Genomic DNA, 20546 nt, shown 5'->3' on the forward strand with positions numbered 1-20546 from the left:
TTAATCTTGTACTCTTGTAGGGTATTTGGGGAAAGAGGAGAGTCCTTAGGGTTGTATAGTCTGTGTGATTGGTTCGAGGGTTTTCAAGATGCCAGGGCTTGTATCTATCATTGATATCTCATAATTCTAGGGTTTACAAAAGCCCTAAAAAAAGAAATCTCAGTCTCTCTCTCACCTTCAAATCTCAACAATGGCGGTACTTTTGCCCGACGAATTGGTTAGGGAGATCCTCACAAGACTACCGGCAAAAGCCCTGCTAAAGTTCAGGTGCGTTTGTAAATCATGGTGTTCTCTAATCAGTAGCCCTGATTTCATCACTTCAAACCTCAATCAAACAATCCGTTTGAACAAAATCAACAACACTCGTACACATCTCATCGCCCATTACATCGATGAGAAAGAAACAGGAGGACGTCGTTTTTCTGTAAAGATGTATAACGAAAGACTGCATATTAGATCTCCTATAGAACTTCACGACCTAATCCCAAACTGTGGTTCTAATTTCCGCATATTTGGTTCTTGTAATGGTTTGGTTTGTCTCACCGATAATGATAATGCCTCTGGTAATGCCAATAGTTTGATTCTGTGGAATCCAAGTATTGAAAAATCTGTGAGGCTTCCAATGCCCAGCATTGGCATTGATTCGCGTGGCCTGTATAGCCCGGTTATTGGTTACGGCTTCGATGCCAAAACTAATGATTATAAGGTGGTTAGAATTACTTGCATTGAAAATATTTTTGGTCCGGATCCAGATCCTGAAGTTGAGCTTTACTCTCTTAATAGAGGATGTTGGAGAAGAATTAGTGTTGATGGTTCCCTTAATCGTATCCGTTGTACTGCACTTCGATCTCAGGCATTTGTCAATGGGGTTGTCCATTGGATTGGACGCGGTAGGGATGAGACTTATGATCATACATTCTTGACATTTGATATGAGCAGTGAGGTATTCGGTGAGATGGGTTTGCCACTAGGTCCAGTATATGGATGGGTGGTAGCACAGTGGTTTGTTTCAGTGCTTGGGGAGTCTCTATGTGTGGGCCATTTTGATGTGTTGAATAGAAATTTTTCAATGTGGGTGATGAAAGAATATGGTGTTGTAGATTCTTGGACCAAACTATGCAATTCCGATGTGGATAGAGGTTTTGGGGGAAGACTACCTAGTTTGGGGGCGAATGGACTTCTTTTATTTGGGAAAAATGATTCCATCTTTTCAATTAACCTAGAGTCTAGACAAGCTAAGAATCTTGGAATACAGGTATCTTGCCTTCCGGACTCGTGCCCTTTTCTGGCCAAATTTTACTCTGATACTTACATGGAGAGCTTAGTCTTACTTAAAGAAGTGAATCAAGTCTCAAAGGGGCAAGCCAGGTCTTCTAGTGCCGCGGTTACACTAAAGAAGGCTTATAATTTTCTTAAAGGAAAGCTTGGAGTTGGAGGAACAAGGAAATTGCAAGAGACAGTAGGAAGAAGATAGACGTTCTCACTTATCCTTGCCTCTTTTTCTGTTTTGTTTTGTTTTTTTGTTTTTTTGTTTCCCCTTCTTAGCATAGTTTCTCAGTATTTCTTTCTTTAGTTCCAATTTATTGCAAATGTTTTCTGATTTTAGCTTTTCATGAATATTGATTCCGGCATTGCATCAATAAACCTCTATTTTAAAGTTATGATGCATTTTACTCGAATGATATTGATTATATTTTACGGGTTTTGTTCATTCATGTCTGATGTTTAACTTGTTTGATGACTTGCCTTATTCTCTCTTTATCATTATTTGCTAAGGGACAGGATTTTATATGATGGAAGTAAAAATTGCCATTGCAAGAAAAGAATAACCAGCTTGTTTGTTAAATGACTTTTAGATTGTTCGAGATTTATGTTTCCTGCACTTATAGATGTGAGAAAATGATGGACATTGCTTGAGAACCTTCACTTAGTGAATTTTTCATGTACTTCTTCTATTCATTAATTTCAAGCTGTTTGGATTACTAGGAAGGAAAAGAAATGAGCGAGTGTGAGAGGATTGTCATGTTTGAGAACTCCTATCTGTGACGATTAGGAAGAGAGTCTCACATGTCCTTTCTCTGCCCCTCTATATGGCACTACATGTCTACATATAGCAAAAGTGTCTCCATCTCGTGTTCACCTTAGTTCACCATATGCAAAATGGCCTTGGCTTCCTCTGTGTATCATATTTGGAGAGGGATATTCACAAATGTACTCCAATTCGCCTTCATTATAGAATATCATTCTCAATCGAATTTTTGAGTCGATTTCATCGAAGCTCTTGACTTATTCCTGAGGAATGGAATGCATCACCAAATTGTGTTCGCCCTCCTCCTCGTCCTCCTGGTGCTCCATCAAGGAGCTAACTCTTAGCTTACCGGAGAGTTGGATAACCTGGTCAAAACAGTTGCAAACAATTTGTTTGTGTGGGCATCTTCCGAAAAATAAAATTTGTTTGTACAGGCTACCTTTGGGGAAAAAAGAAAATTTGTTTTGTATAAGGCTATTTGCTTTGAATGGTAAACCTTTGGCGCCTTTTTTTGTTTATATTTGGGCCCATTGTTTGTTTGGGTTTTTAGTCTTCTTGTCTGATCTGGCCGGGTGTTTGGGCTGGCTTTTCTCTGTTCATTACTCCCACATATGTGTATTTACTTGAATTTTCTGGGAAAAAATAAAGTAATATCTGCCTTTTAAAATAATGAATTGTATTCGAAAAGTAATGAAAAGAAAAGTCATTCCTAAAAAAGGAAAGAAAAAGTAATGGAAATGAAGAGACTATTTATTTATTCTCTAATGAAAAGTATTTTAATTTACCCAAAAAAAAATAATGAAAAGTATTTTTGTTGCTCCCAAAAATGGTTTCTAGTAAAATTTAAATCTTATCTGTTTAAATTCCGCAGGTGTGATTTGGATAGTAACACCAAAATCTGCCGGTTTCAGTCCAGTTCGTCATTTTTTTTTTTCAAATGGTAAAAGGTCCAATTAATTTGAGTTGTCAAGGGCATTTTATTAGTGAGACTCAAAATTTACACTAGTTCGGTGTAGTTTGATAAATCGAACGAGCCAAACTGTCCTACTCTCAACAAAGGCAATATTTTAAAAATGCTAAATTTCCAATTCCAATCCACCAAGTTATGTCTAATGCAATAATTAAAAGCAGTCTTTGATTTAATCAATACGAAGCCTTTCATTTGGTAGTCAATATAATAATGGGTTAAATTCATTTTGTCTTTCTGAAGTTTTGCTTAGTTGTCCAACATTTTGCAACAAACTGAATAGGTCAGGGTTATCTTTCTGATAGTTCAGATAGATTTTTTGAGAAACAAAAAATTGTTCAGGGGATTAATGGGCTTAACATTATAATAATTTATAAAGCATAATAAAATTGATCAAAGACATTAAAATATATCTAATTTAATTTATATGTAGACAAAACTATATGTTTTTTGTTATTTATTTAAATTTATTTTTTTAAAATTTTCTATTTTTAATTCCCAAATATTATAGTCTGGTATGAATTTTTATCTATTTCATGCTTAAATATATTATTTTTCATATATTTAATAAAAAAATATAATTACTAACCCTTTGTAATTTAGGTTACGAAATGTGTTGAATGTTCTTAATAGAATTTATTTTTTGCGTCTGCCATAATACTTAAAAATTTATGATTAACATACATAAAGAGTAATAATTATTTTTTATTAGAAAATCTTCGAGGCTTCCAAAGCCCAGCATTGGCATTGATTCCCACACTGATACCTAATCATAAGGTTGTTAGAGCTGATTCATTTTCTTATTACTAATTTGCTAAGGAGAATTTATACCACTTTTAATGGGTTCTTCACTCGGTCACTCAGTTAATAACTCTGGTTTAGAAAAATGGGTGCTTGAACTTGCAGATGCAAGGCCTCACTCATACGTCAAAACAAACAAAAAGCAGGATCAACATTAATTTTTATGAATTGGGTAAATATTGATTTTTGAGAGAGATGATGAGTACCAAATTTATAATGGCCGCTGAAAAATAACTATTCATGATTTGATTCGAATGATAAATCAAAACCCTCAATTTCCTGACTGTTCTCCTGATTTTTATTGATCCTTGTTGGCAATTGAATTCAATATGCTTCATAAAAAATTTCATTAATTGTGTCCTTGATCTTTATTTATTTTTTTATTTTTTTCATTTTCTTTGTGTGTTTTTAAATTTCTATTACACTTTGTTTTGGAGATAAAAAAAAGAAAAGAAAAAAAAGAACAAAACAATTTTGTTACTAGGAGATGTCCCAAAAAGATATGTTCCCTTAAAAATTGAATTTTTTATTTTTTATAATATTTTTTAAAATATTATTTTAATTAACCAAGTACACTAATTATATAACACTTTTTTATCTTTTAATAAAAGTATATTTAAAAATTCAATCTTTTCAATATAACAAAAACAAACAATTAATACATTGGATTCTCAAGCATTACATGTATTTTGGGATTAAGAGTATAAATTGAGAAATTATTAGAGGTTTTGGCATATTTGACACTTGGTGGACTAATTAAATGAGAACCCTCCGATTATGAAACTTTGTAATATATTAATACACTTTTGTGAGGCCATATTCTCAATCCTAGAATCTGTATTTAAGTGATTTACCAAGTGTTAATGGTTCATGACCATCTAATAATTTCTCGTATAAATTTGATTCTCATTTGTTAATTTACTTGGGGCCAAAGCATTTACCACCCAAACGTTACAGACAAAAAGTAACTACATTTGTCAACACTAATAATTGCAAAATAGGTTTTCCAATTTCAATTTGATTTAGAGTGATATTTGAAATCCGGTACTATGTGTGGGGAAAATTATATTTTGGTGACCAAAATTAAACATAATTGCCCTATAATAACTTTAAAGTCAAGAAAAGGTGAATAGTGACCAATGCTGAAACTTAATTGATATTAAATGACCATTTGATGATTTATTACCTAAATAATCTTTTTATAATATATTATTATGTAAGTGGACAAATTTACCCTCTACAGTAACCTAAATAAATATTTAATTAAATTGATTAACAAAAGACGACATATTATTAGCGAGAGTCTTCGAAGAGAAACCAAGATGGGAGAGAACTGAAAACAAATGTTCGACATCATTTTTTTCAAGGTTCTAAGAGGCAGGATGAGAAAATTGTAAATTTTCTTCTTATTCATTATTTTCAAGGTATAGTGATTATACTTTATAAGTTGATTTGTTTGAAAGATCTTCCTTAAGATATACGATTGTAATTTTTAGGAATTTTTAATACTACTGAGTTATAGTTTAAGAAATAATGATCATTGTTGATTAATTTCAGATTTTTACCAACTGTTTATGGGTGTTTTAAAAGTATGTGCATCAATGGTTTGCAAATATAAAGTTGTCATATGAGTTGTTATTGAGATTGTCTATAACCCTAACCACATCCCTGTACATAGGCATGAGCTTATAATCATCTAGAAAAAATAATATATTAAAACAATAAAGTGAGAAGGGACCCACCTCTATAAGTATTCTATGAAGAGCATTTTGGGATGAAACTTGTTTTCTTGATTTGCCACTGTAAATGTTTTTGCTTTCATGGTGGAGAGCCTTGAAAAGTAGATAAAGGGTGGAAAAAGATAATGTTGATAACGATGAAAACTTTAATTAATTTGTATTAGACTTTAATCACAAATAATCATAAATCCCTAGATCTTAGAACTTCAATTAATTTCACATCCTTATAATGCATAAATATATATAGTTAGATATACATACCTCTATTCATGATATCAAGCCTTGTTGAGATTAAATCTAACGTCTACATCATTTAATTACGAACTAATCTGCAACTTTGATCAACAGGCAAAGGTGGAAATTGGTTTCCCTCTCTTGGCATTTTGCACATATAAAAATTTTACGTGTTGTATCATTAATTGTACATAATTGATGGAGCATAACTTTTATAAAGGTAGAAAGAGGACCAGTTTTCCTTTTTAGTAATATAATTCCACTTTCCATCAAAGTAAGGAACAAGAAAGGAAAATACTTCTCCACTAAGTAATTACCAAAAAAGTAATTATAAGTTGACCAAAAATAAATAATATTAATTGATATCTATTTACTTAGCCACCAAGTAATATGTCACATGTCCAAATCATGTGAGCCACAATTAAATAAATAATTTTACACTCTCCCACCTGACACATATGATAACTTCTGTAGTGGTTTAGTAAAATAGTAATTAGTGTGCATCATAAATCAGATTAAGGTATTAAGTTGGTCATCATAAATATCATGGTAAACAAACTAACAATGTGAGTCATGGCAGCTATATGTCAGTAAATGGCACAGTCCCTTCCATGTACCACAACACTAGTAACCCATTTAACATAATCTATAAGTGAGAAGCATTAATAAAGGTCTAGCAATAATGTCTATTCGAAGACTATTCATGTTTTCATCATTTAAAGTAATACATGCATGTACATACATAAATTAACAGGAAATATCAGAAACACATTTTTAATGAGCTCAAAATGTCAAATATATATAAGTATTGTTAAGCAATTCACAACAAAAATAATAATTAACTTTGATTACATTCAAGACCCATTCTTCCAACATGCCCTATGAATGTCTTGGGTGGTAATCATTTTGTTAATGGATCTGCAACCAGAAGTTGTGTGCCTGTATTTTCAAAAGACACCTGTTGTCTCTGAACTTCTTCTTTAACGGTAAGATATTTCAACTCCATATGATTAACGCCATTGGAATACTTATCGTTTTTAGTAAAGAAGACAACTGCGACGTTATCACAATAAATTTTCAGCATTCTGGAAATTGAATCCATAACACAAAATCTCGAAATAAAGTTCCACAACCACAAACCATGATTTGTAGCCTCAAAGTATGTTACAAATTCAGCCTTCATAGTAGATGAAGCAATAATAGACTATTTTACGCTTTTACAATGATATTGCCCCTCCAGCTAAAAGGAACAAATAAGTAAAAGTGGATCTTCTACTATCTACACATCCAGCAAAATTTGAGTCTGAGTAACTAATAATCTCTAAATCATCGGTCCTTTTAAATATGAGCATATAATTCTTTGTCCCTTGTAAGTATTCCATGACTTTCTTTGCAGTTTTCCAGTGATACATTCTTGGATTGCTATCTGCCTAGCATTCCAACTGCAAAACTAATATCTGGACGAGTGCAAACATGTGCATACATCAAACTTCCCACAATATATGCATAAGGAATATTTTGCATTTCTTTATGTTCTAATTCATTCTTTAGGCATTGCATCAAACTAAATTTATCTCCTTTCTGTATTGGAACAATACTAGCTGAATAATGTTCCATACCAAATCTCTCTAGAATTCTCTCAATATATATTTTCTGAGACAATCCTAACAATCTACGTGACCTGTCACGGTTTATTTCTATTCCTATCATGTAGGATGTCTCACCCATATCTTTCAACTCAAAATTCTTAGATAGATAATTTTTATTTTCATGTAATAAACCAAGATCACTACTAGCAAGCAAAATATCATCAACATATAGAATCAGAAATATAAACTTACTTTCACTAACCTTCTGGTATATACATTGATCAACAGTATTTTCATTAAAACCAAAAGAAGTAATAGTATCATTAAACTTAGTATACCATTATCAGGAAGCTTGTTTAAGTCCATATATTGACTTATTAAGTTTACGAACCATGCGTTCTTGACCCTCTAATGTGAAGCCTTCAGGTTGATCCATATAGACTTCTTCTTCTAAATTCCCATTCAGGAAAGTTGTTTTCATATCCATTTGATGCAACTCTAAATCATAATGAGTTACAAACGCCATGATAATTCTAAAGGAATCTTTCTTAGATATAGGAGAGAATGTTTCTTTATAATCAATACCTCTTATCTGAGTGAAGCCCTTATGTGATACCCTTTGGATCCGAGACACGGGTTGATCTAGCCCAGGCCCAAATCCGAGGGATATTAGACAATTAATACTTCAAACGAACACAGAATACAAAACAAATTTAAGAAACAAAAGTTTAAAGTTGAATGAAAACTAAAATATAATCCTATAAATTAAATACTTAAAATCCCACATAATAAAGATTTAAATAATCCAACTCCAAAACCTCCAAGGGTACAACTCCAAAACCTCCAAGGGTACAATTCGGGAAACCATCCAGTGAACCCCTAAAAGAAAAACCAAATTGAAATAAAACTAGAAGAAATCCATAATTAAATCATGGAGAGAGATCTTACGTTGTCGGAAGAATGAGTGACCGTCTCTGCTCAGCACGAACAAGCTCAAGTCTGGAACTGGTGTACACCTGAAAAATAGGAGTGGGTCAGGCCCACGAACAAGTTTTATCCTACTACAATCCAAGCAGAGACTCGATACGCATATACATTCTAATCAACTCAACAATAACTAAATAGTTCGTATATATATATATATATATATATATATATATATATATATATATATATTCACACTACAGGATTTTCACTGGACTACAGGCCCGTCTCAACCTGACTAGTAGGCACCATGCAAAGAGCACCTGAGGTGGGCATGACTACCTAGACCTAGCAGGGTACACATCAAACTATCATAGCCAGTTATGCATCCTCATGCATATACGTTCCCTAACCAGTGACTCTGAGACTCAGGCTCATATTGTGGTACCATAAAAATATATTTAAAATCTGTTCCCATCCATCTGTAAGAAATTCAGTTTAGTCGTTCAGCGTAATCAGCCGCACAGACTAACATATAAGGAGGACTCTATTTACTAAAATCCGTACCCTTATTCCAAAATAGGTATGACTTAGCAATTTGAGCTAAACTAACCCTAGTATGTCACCGTCCCATACCGGTGCATACCATCCATCCATCCAGTAGTTGACATTACAGATAAGGACTGTAAATATCAAACTAATCCATAACTACAACAATTGATAATATAACAATGTAAATATAAATATCAATTGTTCCAAAAATACCTAGTCAATGCGTATAGCAAACTGAACCAAAAGAAGCATACATAGAAATTTAAACTAACATGCTTACTCCAGTAACTGATAAATCTAAATAATGAGATACATCAATCAATTTCATGACAAGTATAATAAAAATAGACAATCTATCATGCTCATACTATACCAACCCATTAATTGATGCTATAAATGATAAAAAGCTACACATCAATTAATCCTCACTAAACATGACAAAAATATAGAATTTGACATGCATATTTTATATCATTGATACATAATTAGAGATGTATAATCCTTGACAGAAAATTGCTAAATTAAGTCCCAGCAATTTAAACATCCATAGCCAAATTCAGTATAGGTAAGTTGTTAAGAAATTCCTGTTATTCAAATTTCTAACAATTTAGAACTGGGTACACCTTTGTGTTTTAAACCACACTTCTAAACCATCCAAAACTTACCATCACAATCTCTAACTTAAGTCTGAAAACCCAAAAATCCATTCACAGTAGCCCAACCTCGTTGGAAATAGCAGAAAAAAAAATAATAAATAAAGAAAACAAGGAAGCAGGCTAAGTTGCCAACTTAACAGACTAAATTCCCAACTTAGCAGGCTAAGTTCCCAACTTGGTAATGTCGTCTTCTTCACTTTCCTTGAGTCCGGCGTCTTCCCGATGAACTGTCCTCCTTACCTAGGGTTCCTAAGATCTAAACTAGACTCCAAGATGTTCCAGAAATAATTAAACCCTTTGTTTAATAATCGATAACAATTGCAACCCGAACTATGCAATAAGGATTTAAAACAAACAACTTACAGTTCATCAACGTTTATTGTTTAAACAAATCAACCATGAAACCCAGACTTATTTTAATGTTTACCCAATGTGTTCCAGACTTAATTCAGTTCCTTATTCAATAATTCGTTGTCAATTTAAATCATGAATTAAGCAAGAAAATTCAAAACAACCAAGTTTACACTACATGGAACACATATTGATTTAATTACCTCAAACATGCAAACCAGATTAATGTTTATATTTCTTTACCTATGAAGTTGTGTTTAGAATGTAAAGAACACGAGCAAAGGGAAAGAGTTAGGATTAGAACTTGCCTGTAAGACTTTGGTTCAAAATCTTAGCACCGTCTTCCTAAGGTTTCCGACAATCCTCACTGTAATTCTCCTCTGTTCCTTCTCTGCCTCCACAGTCGTGAGTAGGGTTCTAAAAACCCTTGGCAGAACCTTAAACGTATATTTATAGGTCAAACTAATCCTAGGTTCAATTAAATCCTAAACTGACTTACTCGGCCCATAGACCAACCCATGTTAGATATACATCGGCTACATACGTGAATTCTAAAAATACAAAAAAACCTAATTTAATAAATAACACCCTTAACCATTAAAATAAAATAAAATCTAATTTAATAAACAACTAAAATAAATAAAATCTAATTAAAAAACATGAGATTCAAATAATTAATCAAATAACATAAAAACAAAACCATTTAATTAAATACACAATTAAATAAAACAACCACATAACACAAGTAATTTAAATAATGCACAATTAATAAATTAAAATGCAATTCAACAATTAAATAAATTCCAGAACTATCCTTTTAAAATTAGGGGTATTATACCTTGGCTACAAGTCTGGCTTTATATCGTTCAATATTGTCATTAGAGTCGCGTTTGGTCTTAAAGACCCATTTACACCCGACTTGTTTAAATCCTTCAGGCAATTCAACGAGTTCCCAAACTTTATTTTTTTTCCATTGACTTCAACTTCTCATTCATGTCATTAATCAAATTAGTAGAATTATTACTATTAATGGCTTGTGAATATGTAACCGGATCCTTACATATCCCTATATCAAAATCAGATTCATGTAGATATACCACATAATCATTCGGAATAGCAGGTCTCTTTTCTCTTTAAGACCGTCTTAATGTTATTCCTTATGGTTCTTCTATAACTTCATTAGTGATAGTTTCATTATGGAGTTGTTGATCATTTAATTGTTCTTCGTTGTTATACAGTTCAACAACTGGAGAAACAATTATTTCTTTAGAAGTTGTGGGTAAAGGGATTTGTACTCTAACTTCTTAAATGATCTTTTATTTCTATCATTCCCACTGATTTCACCATCCTCAATGAATCTGGCATTACCGGTTTCAACAATTTTTGCACTATGTGTAGGATAGTAAAACCTGTACCTTTTGGATTTTTCTGGGTAATCAATAAAGTACCCACTAATTGTTCTAAAATTTAATTTATTTTCATGTGGATTATAAATCCTAGTTTCAGCTGGGCAACCCCAAACATGCAGGTGCCTTAAACTGGTTTCCTTCCTGTCCACAGTTCAAATGGAGTTTTTGAAACTGCCTTACTAGGAACCTTGTTTAATACATACATAGTAGTTCTAAGAGTATACATCCACAATGATATGGGTAACGAGGAATTATTTAACATACTCCTAACCATTTTTATAAGAGTACAATTACGCCTTTCAGCTACACCATTCTGCTGTGGCGTGTTTGGCATAGTGTATTGAGCACAAATGTCACGCTTTTCAAGGAGTTTAACAAACGGTCCAGGGCATTGACCCGTTTAATCATACTTTCCATAATATTCACTACCTGTATCTGACCTTACTATTTTCACTTTTTTATTTAGTTACCTTTCAACCTCATTTATGTATATTTCAAGAGTATTCACTGCTTAAGATTTTTCATGCAACAAATAGATATATCCATAACGTGAAAAATCATCTATAAAGGTGATAAAATATTTTTTCCACCAAAATATAGAACATCAAAGGTCCACAAATGTCTGTATGCATAATTTCAAGAAGCTCTATACTTCTTGTGGCTCATTTCTTTGTGTGTTTAGTTTGTTTACCATTAATACAATCCACATATACAATAAAATCTAGATTCCAAAGATTTCCATCTTTTACTAATCTTTTTAACCTTTCACTGGATATATGACCCAATCTTTTATGCCACAAAAAAGATGAATTTTCATTAATTGAGTTACATTTGGTTTCAACATTATGATGCAAGGTCAAAAATATTTCAGAAAATAAATCATCAAGCTTTGTCTTATATAAACTATTAACAAGAATACTAGAACCAACAAATTGTGATTTTTTGAACCAACTGAAACATCCATTACCAAATTTAAATGAAAACCCATCAACATCAAGTTTGGAAATAGAAATCAAATTACGAAAAATTGAAGGAACATAAAGAGTTTTAAACAAATCTAAATGAAATCCACTATCTAAAACTAAACGAAATATCCCAATGGCTTCAACTGGAATTTTCTCCCTATTCCATGTGAATAAGAAATTATCATTTGGATTTATGGTTTGGTTTGAAAGGAATACCTACATCGTATTGGAAATATGAACATTAGAGCCTGAATCAACCCACCAAGTATTAGAAGGAACTTCAATTAAGTTTGATTTAAAACATACAAAAGCCAAAGGCTTACCTTTCTTTTCGTACCATTCTTTACGTTTCATGCAATCTTTCTGAAAGTGTCTAGATTTATTACAAAAATGACACTTATCATTCTTGAGTTCCTTTTTTTGAGTAGCTTCATCAGAATCCTTTATTTGGGGTGTTGCTTGCTTAATGTCTTTTCCGGGCCTTTTCTCAAATTTCTTTTAGCTTCTTGAGTCATGAGATTAATATTATGATTACCTTATTGTTTAAGCCTTCCTTCTTCTTGAACTAACATACTGGTCAATTCATTCGCATTCCACTTGTCCGTAACAATGTTATAGTAAATTTGAAATATATTGAGTATGTAAGGAATTGAGAATAAATTGAATGAGAAAAGTCTCATCCACATTCATCCCTAAAGTTTTCAATTTTGCAACAAAATTAATCATGTCAAGAACATGTTCATGCCTACTACGAGTATCATCAAAACGCATAGTAGTGAGGTCAGCCATTAATTTCCCTGTAAGAGACTTATCTGTAGTACGGAAACGTTCTTCAATATTTTTTAAATATTCCTTAGCACTATTAGTTTGGGGAAGAGTTGTTTTGATATTGTTTATAATAGTCATTCGCATAAACATAATACTAAATCTGTTCAATTTCTCACAAGCTTTATGAAAAGTCTTTTCTTCTTCACTGCTTTCACCAGTAATAGCAGTAGGTTTCTCAATTTAAAATGTTAAATCAAGATCTAGCACACCTAAGTTGAACTGAACTTGCTCATTCCATTCTGAGAAGTTAGTTCAATTGAGAATTGAAACAGATGAAGCATGCGAATTCAGTGAAATACGAAGAGATACTGCAATAAAATAATCATAAAAAGGTAAATGCTCATAACATTAATACTTTTAGATAAAAACACATATAAAAATAAATAAGTACATTGTACAACTATGGTACCCCTTTGGGTGGTAACCACAAATACAAAAAAAATGATGCTTAGATGTATTTAATTATATATAGCTTTATTGGTGATGCACTAATTAATTAAATAGACAAGTTACCTTTGGATATCCTATATTTGCCCAATTAAAAATTACATACAACCCCTTAATGTTTATTTAATCACTTGAAAATTAATTCCTTTGAGGAATTATTTCTAATAATTGAATAAACCAAATATTCATGAATTTTACAAAAAAATTATAAGTATCATTATTCAAGAAATATTGCAATTATGTCTACCACTAAAATTAATATCCATTAATCATTATGGTTAGGCCACTTTGATAGCTATCAACCTTTCTATAATATGAATATTTAATTATCTAGTGATAAAATCAACATTAAGTTACTCACCACATTATGCACACAAAATATACAAAATCAATTAATTAAATTGCTAGTGAGTATCCAAAAATTTCATAGATGTACTGTAATGTATATTAAAAATCATATATTTAATCGTGTACAAAACAAAAAAAAAAAAATTACAATTTGAGAACCTCGTTTTGTGCAGCGAAATCATAAATCAAAATTTTCATTCAATAAACTGATGCACGAAAATAATAATTTATTTTGACTTGTCTCTTCATTATATGCTGATACACCAAAATAAACAATCTCTTTTTAGCTTGTTTTGTCTCATTATGATACACACACACACACAATCACCCAGATTCATTTTTCCAAAATTTAAGTTCATCGTGGTCAATATTGTAAATATCAACAGACTTAACTAATGTTATACACATATAAGTTCGGAATTCGAGGCATAGTATAACATAAAACAAAACTGATCAAGGCAAACAGATCCGCAAATCCTATACATGAATTAGAAAAATTTGATCGGATCTGTTATTAAAACAGTGTCTGAATATTTTAATTTAAACTTACATTTATTATTTATGCAAGGATAATCGGAAAAAAAAAAAAAAAGAGTTTCATAACTACAGGCTCTGATACCACATGAAAACTCTAATTAATTTGTATTAGACTTTAATCACAAATAATCATAAATCCCTAGATCTTAGAACTTCAATTAATTTCACATCCTTATAATGCATAAATATATATAGTTAGATATACATACCTCTATTCATGATATCAAACTTTGTTGAGATTAAATTCAACGTCTAGATACTTTAACCACGAACTAATCTGCAATTCTGATTAACAGGTAAAGGTGGAAACTGGTTTCTTTCTCTTGACATTTTGTATACATAAAACTTTTACGTGTTGTATCATTAATTGTACATAATTGATGGAGCATATGCACTTTTATAAAGGTAGAGAGAGGACTAGTTTTCCATTTTAGTAACATAATTTCACTTTTGATCAAAATAAAAAACAAGAAAGGAAAACACTTCTCCAATAAGTAATTACCAAAAAGGTAATTAGAAGTTGATCGAAAATAAATAATATTAATTGATATCTATTTACTTAGCCACCAAGTATTATGTCACATGTCCAAATCATGTGGGCCACAATTAAATAAATAATCTTATGAAAGAAAGCTTAATTTTTTAAATTGGTAAATTGCAAATTAAAAAGGAAAAAAAAAAACGTTGGATTAGAGAGAGAGAGAGAGAGAGTACAAGGATAAATTCAATGAGTTATTATTTATATTAGATGGCAATTTGTCATCTAAAATTTATTTTTAAAATGTTTATCAAATCTTTAAGTGTTTTTGACCAAATTATCCTCAAATGGTTACTTCAAATCAATTAAGTTTCAACATTGGTCACTATTCATCTTTTTTTAACTTTAAGGTCACTATAGAGCAATTATATTTAATTTTGGTCACAAAAATATAATTTTCACAATGATGATTCAGTTTGGTTTGGTCTTATAGTCCTCAAATGGCAACTAATTTTTTTATAAATGGTTAAAATTTTGTAAAACCGTAATCAATTCCAATCATAAAAAAATTGAACTAAACCTACTGGTTCTGTTTATCGTTTAACTAGTTTTTTGCACGCCCCTAAAATGTAACGTCAATTTAACTAAACTATTTGTCAATGTGTTTAGGTGAGGTATTGAATCTTTATTGTAATTTCACTCCAAGGATTGACTAAGTATGTAAGAATTTAGTCGTGGTGCTTTGGGATGCATTAGGTCAGGCCTAAGGCTTGACTCATTTTGGGTGGCGAACAATTTCTTGAGAGGATGATGCTTGAGACTTGAGCATCCACACAAAAAAAAAAAAGAAAATAAAAACGTTGACTGTATTTGGTTTTAATTTCCAAATGTTACATATGATATGGATTTTTATTTATTTCATTCTTAAATATATTATTATATATTAATTAAATAAATAAATACATATAATTAGTAAGGTTCTATTTGATTGGCTTTTTGTTTTTGACATTTTATTTTAGTTGGAAATAAAATAAGTGCTTTGTTATAGAGTGATTTGAATAATAATAAAAAACATGTTTGGTAGAAAAATTTTGAAACAAAAATATGAAATCGGTAAAAAAGTATTATAAATTTGAAATATATAATGATTAGTTTAAAAAATGTTACATATGATATAGTATTTTATTTATTTCATTCTTAATTCTATTATTATACATTAATTCAAGTGCTCATTTTTTCTTTTTTAATAGGGAAAGGCTGGCGAAGGTAGTTTCCCTCCGCGTAATCACTAATTATTTAATTTAGGTCACTAGAAGACTACAAGTGTTGCCATATATAAAAGGGTAAAGAAAAGGGTGAGGGTTTTCGAACTTCTTGCACTCTTATCGATCGTTGATGTCTCAGCATTGCTAGGGTTCTCGAAACCCCTAAAGAGAAAGCTCGCTCTCTCTCTCTCTCTCTCACTCGCCTACGAATCTCAACAATGGCGGACCGTTTGCCCAAAGAATTGATAGCTGAAATCCTCACAAGACTACCGGTGAAAGCCCTTCTCAAGTTCAGGTGCGTTTGTAAATCATGGGGTTCTCTAATTAGTAGCCCTAAATTCATCACTTCAAAGCTCAACCAAACAATCCATTTGAACAAAATCAACAACACTGATACACATATCATTGGGCGTTACATTAATGCCAACGAAGAAGGAGGTGGAGAAGAAGGTCGTTATTCAGTAATTATTTACGACGGCAGTTGTTTTATAGAACTTGAAAACCCAATTCTGTACTGTGCTTCTCAATTGCACATATTTGGTTCTTGTAATGGTTTGGTATGTCTCAGTGATAATATCTTTGATTATGTGTTTAAAAAGGTGAATAATTTAATTTTGTGGAATCCAAGTATTAGAAAATCTATGAGGCTTCCAATGTCCAGCATTGGCATTGATTCACATGGCCTGCGTGAGGTTGTTGATGGGTATGGCTTTGATTCCAAAACTAATGATTATAAGGTGGTTAGAATTGCTTACATTAACGATTTTCCAGATGCTGAGGTTGAGCTTTACTCGCTTAACAGAGGATGTTGGAGAAGAATTTATGTTGTTGGTCCCCATCATCGTTTCACTTTTGCTCCACTTCCATCTCAGGTTTTTGTCAATGGGATTGTCCATTGGGTCGGAGGCGATTTGGATGCTGATTATGATATTTCAATCTTGACCTTTGATATGAGCAGTGAGGTATTCTGTAAGATGATGCCACCAGCAGCTCCACCACATGGCTGGATGCCAACACGTTTGGCTGTTTCGGTGCTTGGGGAGTCACTTTGTCTTGGCCATTTTGATTCCTTGGTTAGCAAAGTTTCAATATGGGTGATGAAAGAATACGGTGTTGTACAATCTTGGTCCAAACTATTCGCTTTTGATGTGGATGAAGGTTTCGGGCGATTTCTTGGTTTCAGGAGGACCGGTGATCTTCGTTTCTTTAAAAGAAATGATCGCATGTTTTCAATTAACCTAGAGTCTCAACAAGCCAAGGATCTTGGAATATGGTTATCTGGTAATCCGGAAGCATTTTACGCTGTTCCCCATGTGGCGGAGAGCTTAGTATTACTTTAGGAAGTGAATCAAGTCTTAAGAAGCCTAGTCTTCCAGTGCAGCAGTTGCTCGACAAAGACTTTATAATTTTTTTAAAGGAAAGCTTGGAACTGGAGGAATCAAGAAAATTGCAGGAGAGAGATACCATGATAAACATTCTCAGTATTTCTGTCTTTAGTTCCGGTATATTGCAACTTTGTTCAGATTTTAGCTTTTCATGAATGTTGTACCTCTTATTTTAAAGTAATGATTCATTTACTTGAATGATATTGATTATATTTTACGGATTTGGTTCATTCATGGCTGCTGTTTCACATTTGATGACTTGCCTTATTCTTTCTTTATTCTTTGCCTGGGGACATGATTTTATATAATGGAAGTTAAAATAATGGTAGCCAATTTATATCCATCTATACGAAGAAGAAATCATGTAACGAAGGGGATTCTTATTTGTACATGGAATTGTTGAGAATGATTATGATTTAGTTCATGGCCTATATTAGAAGTAGAATGCACTCTGGTGGGATCCTCACGGACATAAAAAGATTGCAGTCAACTTCAAGAGGTTCTTTCCCTCTGTAGATTGGTCAGAGATAATGCCTTTGGACACTATCCTGTGCACTCACGAATTATTCGAACATAATGAATCTGGTAGAGGCTGTAGAGCAGTAAGAGATAACGCCTTTGGACAGTATCTGTGCACTCTCACGAATTATTCGAACATAATGAATCTGGTAGAGGCTGTAGAGCAGTGAGAGATAATGCCTTGCGACACTAGCCTGGGCACTCTCACGAATCATTCGAAGATAAACGAATTTGGTAGAGGTGATAATCCTTATTTGGATGACTCACCACCATATACTCTCCCCATAGAATCCATTTCAGTAAGTGGAGACTCCAGATACTAGTGGTATGAAACTAGTGTAATTGGCAATAGACATTCTTGGACTTTCTTTGTTTATTGGTATGCAGTATGATTTCGGATTACTTGCTCCTAAATAATGACATTTATAACAGATCCTAAAATTGATTTTGTTACAGTTCATTTGAAAAATTATCAACATGCACATCTCATGAATATGAATTAACCCTGTTGTGTAAAATACTCTGAAACTTGAATTAGTATTTGTTTTACTTGTATTTAATTTCCAATTGTTTTTTTTGAATATATTGATAGGGATCTTTATTTATTTCATTTCTAAATCTATTATTAAACATTACTTTAGTAAAAAAATATAATTACTACTGCAAGTTTTTAATTTAGGTCACTACACAAGTGTTACGTATCAGGGAAAGAGAAAAGGGTTTAGGGTTTTCAAAAGCCCTAAAGAAAAGCAGATTCACTCTCTCACCTTCGAATCTCAACAATGGCGGACAGTTTGCCCAACGAATTGATAACTGAAATCGTCACAAAACTACCAGTAAAAGCCCTTCTAAAGTTCAGGTGCGTTTGTAAATCATGTTGTTATTTGATTAGTAGCCCTAATTTCATCACTTCGATTCTCAATCAAACAATCCATTTGAACAAAATAGACAACACTGATACACTTGTCATTGCGAATTACAGAGAAAGGAGGAGGAACAGGTCGTTTTATAGTAATGATGCCATTTACTGGAATGATATCGATTATATTTTACAGATTTGGTTCGTTCATGGCTGATGTTTAACTTGTTTGATTGATGACTTGCCTTATTCTTTGCAACAGACACATTATTATTTTATATGATGGAAGTAAAAGTTTCCATGGAAAGAAAATGATGGCCTGTTTGTTTGTCAAATGTCTTCTAGGTGTAATGTTAGAAATTTCTGTTAGTTGCTATTATGAATCATCCCCAATATTTATTGGCAGAAACAATCACAACATTGAGATCTTTTTTGTTCAAGATCAAATTTAGAAGGGGTCTGCCTGGCTCACCCAATATATTCTACTTGAATAGAGAGGAGTAAAAAAAACAAGCAGTTTCAATTGAGATTTTAAGTTGTGGAAGAGATTGCCTTTTGAGACTTTCCTTCCTGCTTATGAGCTATGAGAAGGAAGCATGAAATCGATCTTCAATGAACAATTGTATGCAAGTAACTGTACTTACAATTAAACATGCTTGGCCTTTGATTTCAGTTGAGAACCCATCATTTGATCCAACTTAAAACAATCTTTACGTTTTGTTTGATGGAAATAAAATCATAGCACAGATATTTGCGCAGTATTTGAAGCAACTTTAATTGTTAAAGAAGCAGAAAAAAGATTACTTTGGGGCCTGTTTAGTAAAGCCGTGATTTTCAATTATTTTTTATTTTTAATTTTTTTACTTTCATTTGAAAATGGCTAGTTTTGTAAAGTTGTGCGGTTATTTCTGTCAAACCAAAATATGTTTGGTAACATATATATTATTGAAGTTTTAAAAAGGGGGGAAGAGAAAATATGTTTGGTATTTTTTTTTTTTTAATTAAAAAATGGACTCTTTCATTTACTATTAGTATAATTGAAAATTAATAAAATAATATTTTATTTACTATTTGAGTATAATTGGAAAACAATAAAATAATATTTTAAATTTTACTATTCTAGTATAATAAAATAATTTTTTAATTTTATATACTATCCGAGTATAATTAAAAAATATTTCTCTAAGTATAAAAATATTAAATAACATCCCTCTAATTCTTAGTTTAAAAAATAATAAAATAACAGAATTTGTAAACCAAAAGAAAAAATCAAAACTTCATTTTGAAGTAGTAGAAATTGTGAAGGAAATGACAATTAGTTTTCAAAACTTTTGAAAAGTGAAAAGTGAAAAGTGAAAAATAGAATTATGAAAAAGATTTTGCTGCAATTTTAAAAATAAAAATAAAAATAAAAAGCACAACAGCAAATCAAAACTCAACAAGTTAGCAAATAGGGCGTTAGTTGGTGATGAGGATTTTGGTTTGGAAAAAGAAGGGGGGGTGGGGGGTGGTATTGAACTCTGGGCCTCTTCCACTGGTTGGCCTTTTCCCAATTCACTTTTTAAAATTCAATGGATCATACCACAAGACCAATCCTCGAAACCCAAACTAGGACCAATGAGTAAATAACCAATTGGGCCGTTTGATACTCAGTTTTCTTCCAT

General features: G+C 32.0%; 2 protein-coding genes across 2 annotated transcripts; both read left to right on the plus strand.

The window, feature by feature from the left end:
- LOC132284918 (F-box/kelch-repeat protein At3g06240-like) lies at nt 1–1794 on the plus strand. The gene has a single exon (XM_059787061.1). It carries the CDS (start codon nt 191–193, stop codon nt 1472–1474), a length of 1284 nt encoding a protein of 427 aa, XP_059643044.1. The 5' UTR covers nt 1–190; the 3' UTR covers nt 1475–1794.
- A 14543-nt stretch (nt 1795–16337) lies between these two features.
- Nucleotides 16338–17459, plus strand: LOC132281994 (F-box/kelch-repeat protein At3g23880-like). The gene has a single exon (XM_059783638.1). The coding sequence runs from the start codon at nt 16338–16340 to the stop codon at nt 17457–17459; it is 1122 nt and encodes a 373-aa protein (XP_059639621.1).
- Nucleotides 17460–20546: the final 3087 nt, after the last annotated feature.

Source organism: Cornus florida, unplaced genomic scaffold (assembly GCF_030987335.1).
Source record: "Cornus florida cultivar Cherokee Brave unplaced genomic scaffold, ASM3098733v1 CherokeeBrave_3.0.0_Hap2_Chr11, whole genome shotgun sequence".
Taxonomy (NCBI): domain Eukaryota; kingdom Viridiplantae; phylum Streptophyta; class Magnoliopsida; order Cornales; family Cornaceae; genus Cornus; species Cornus florida.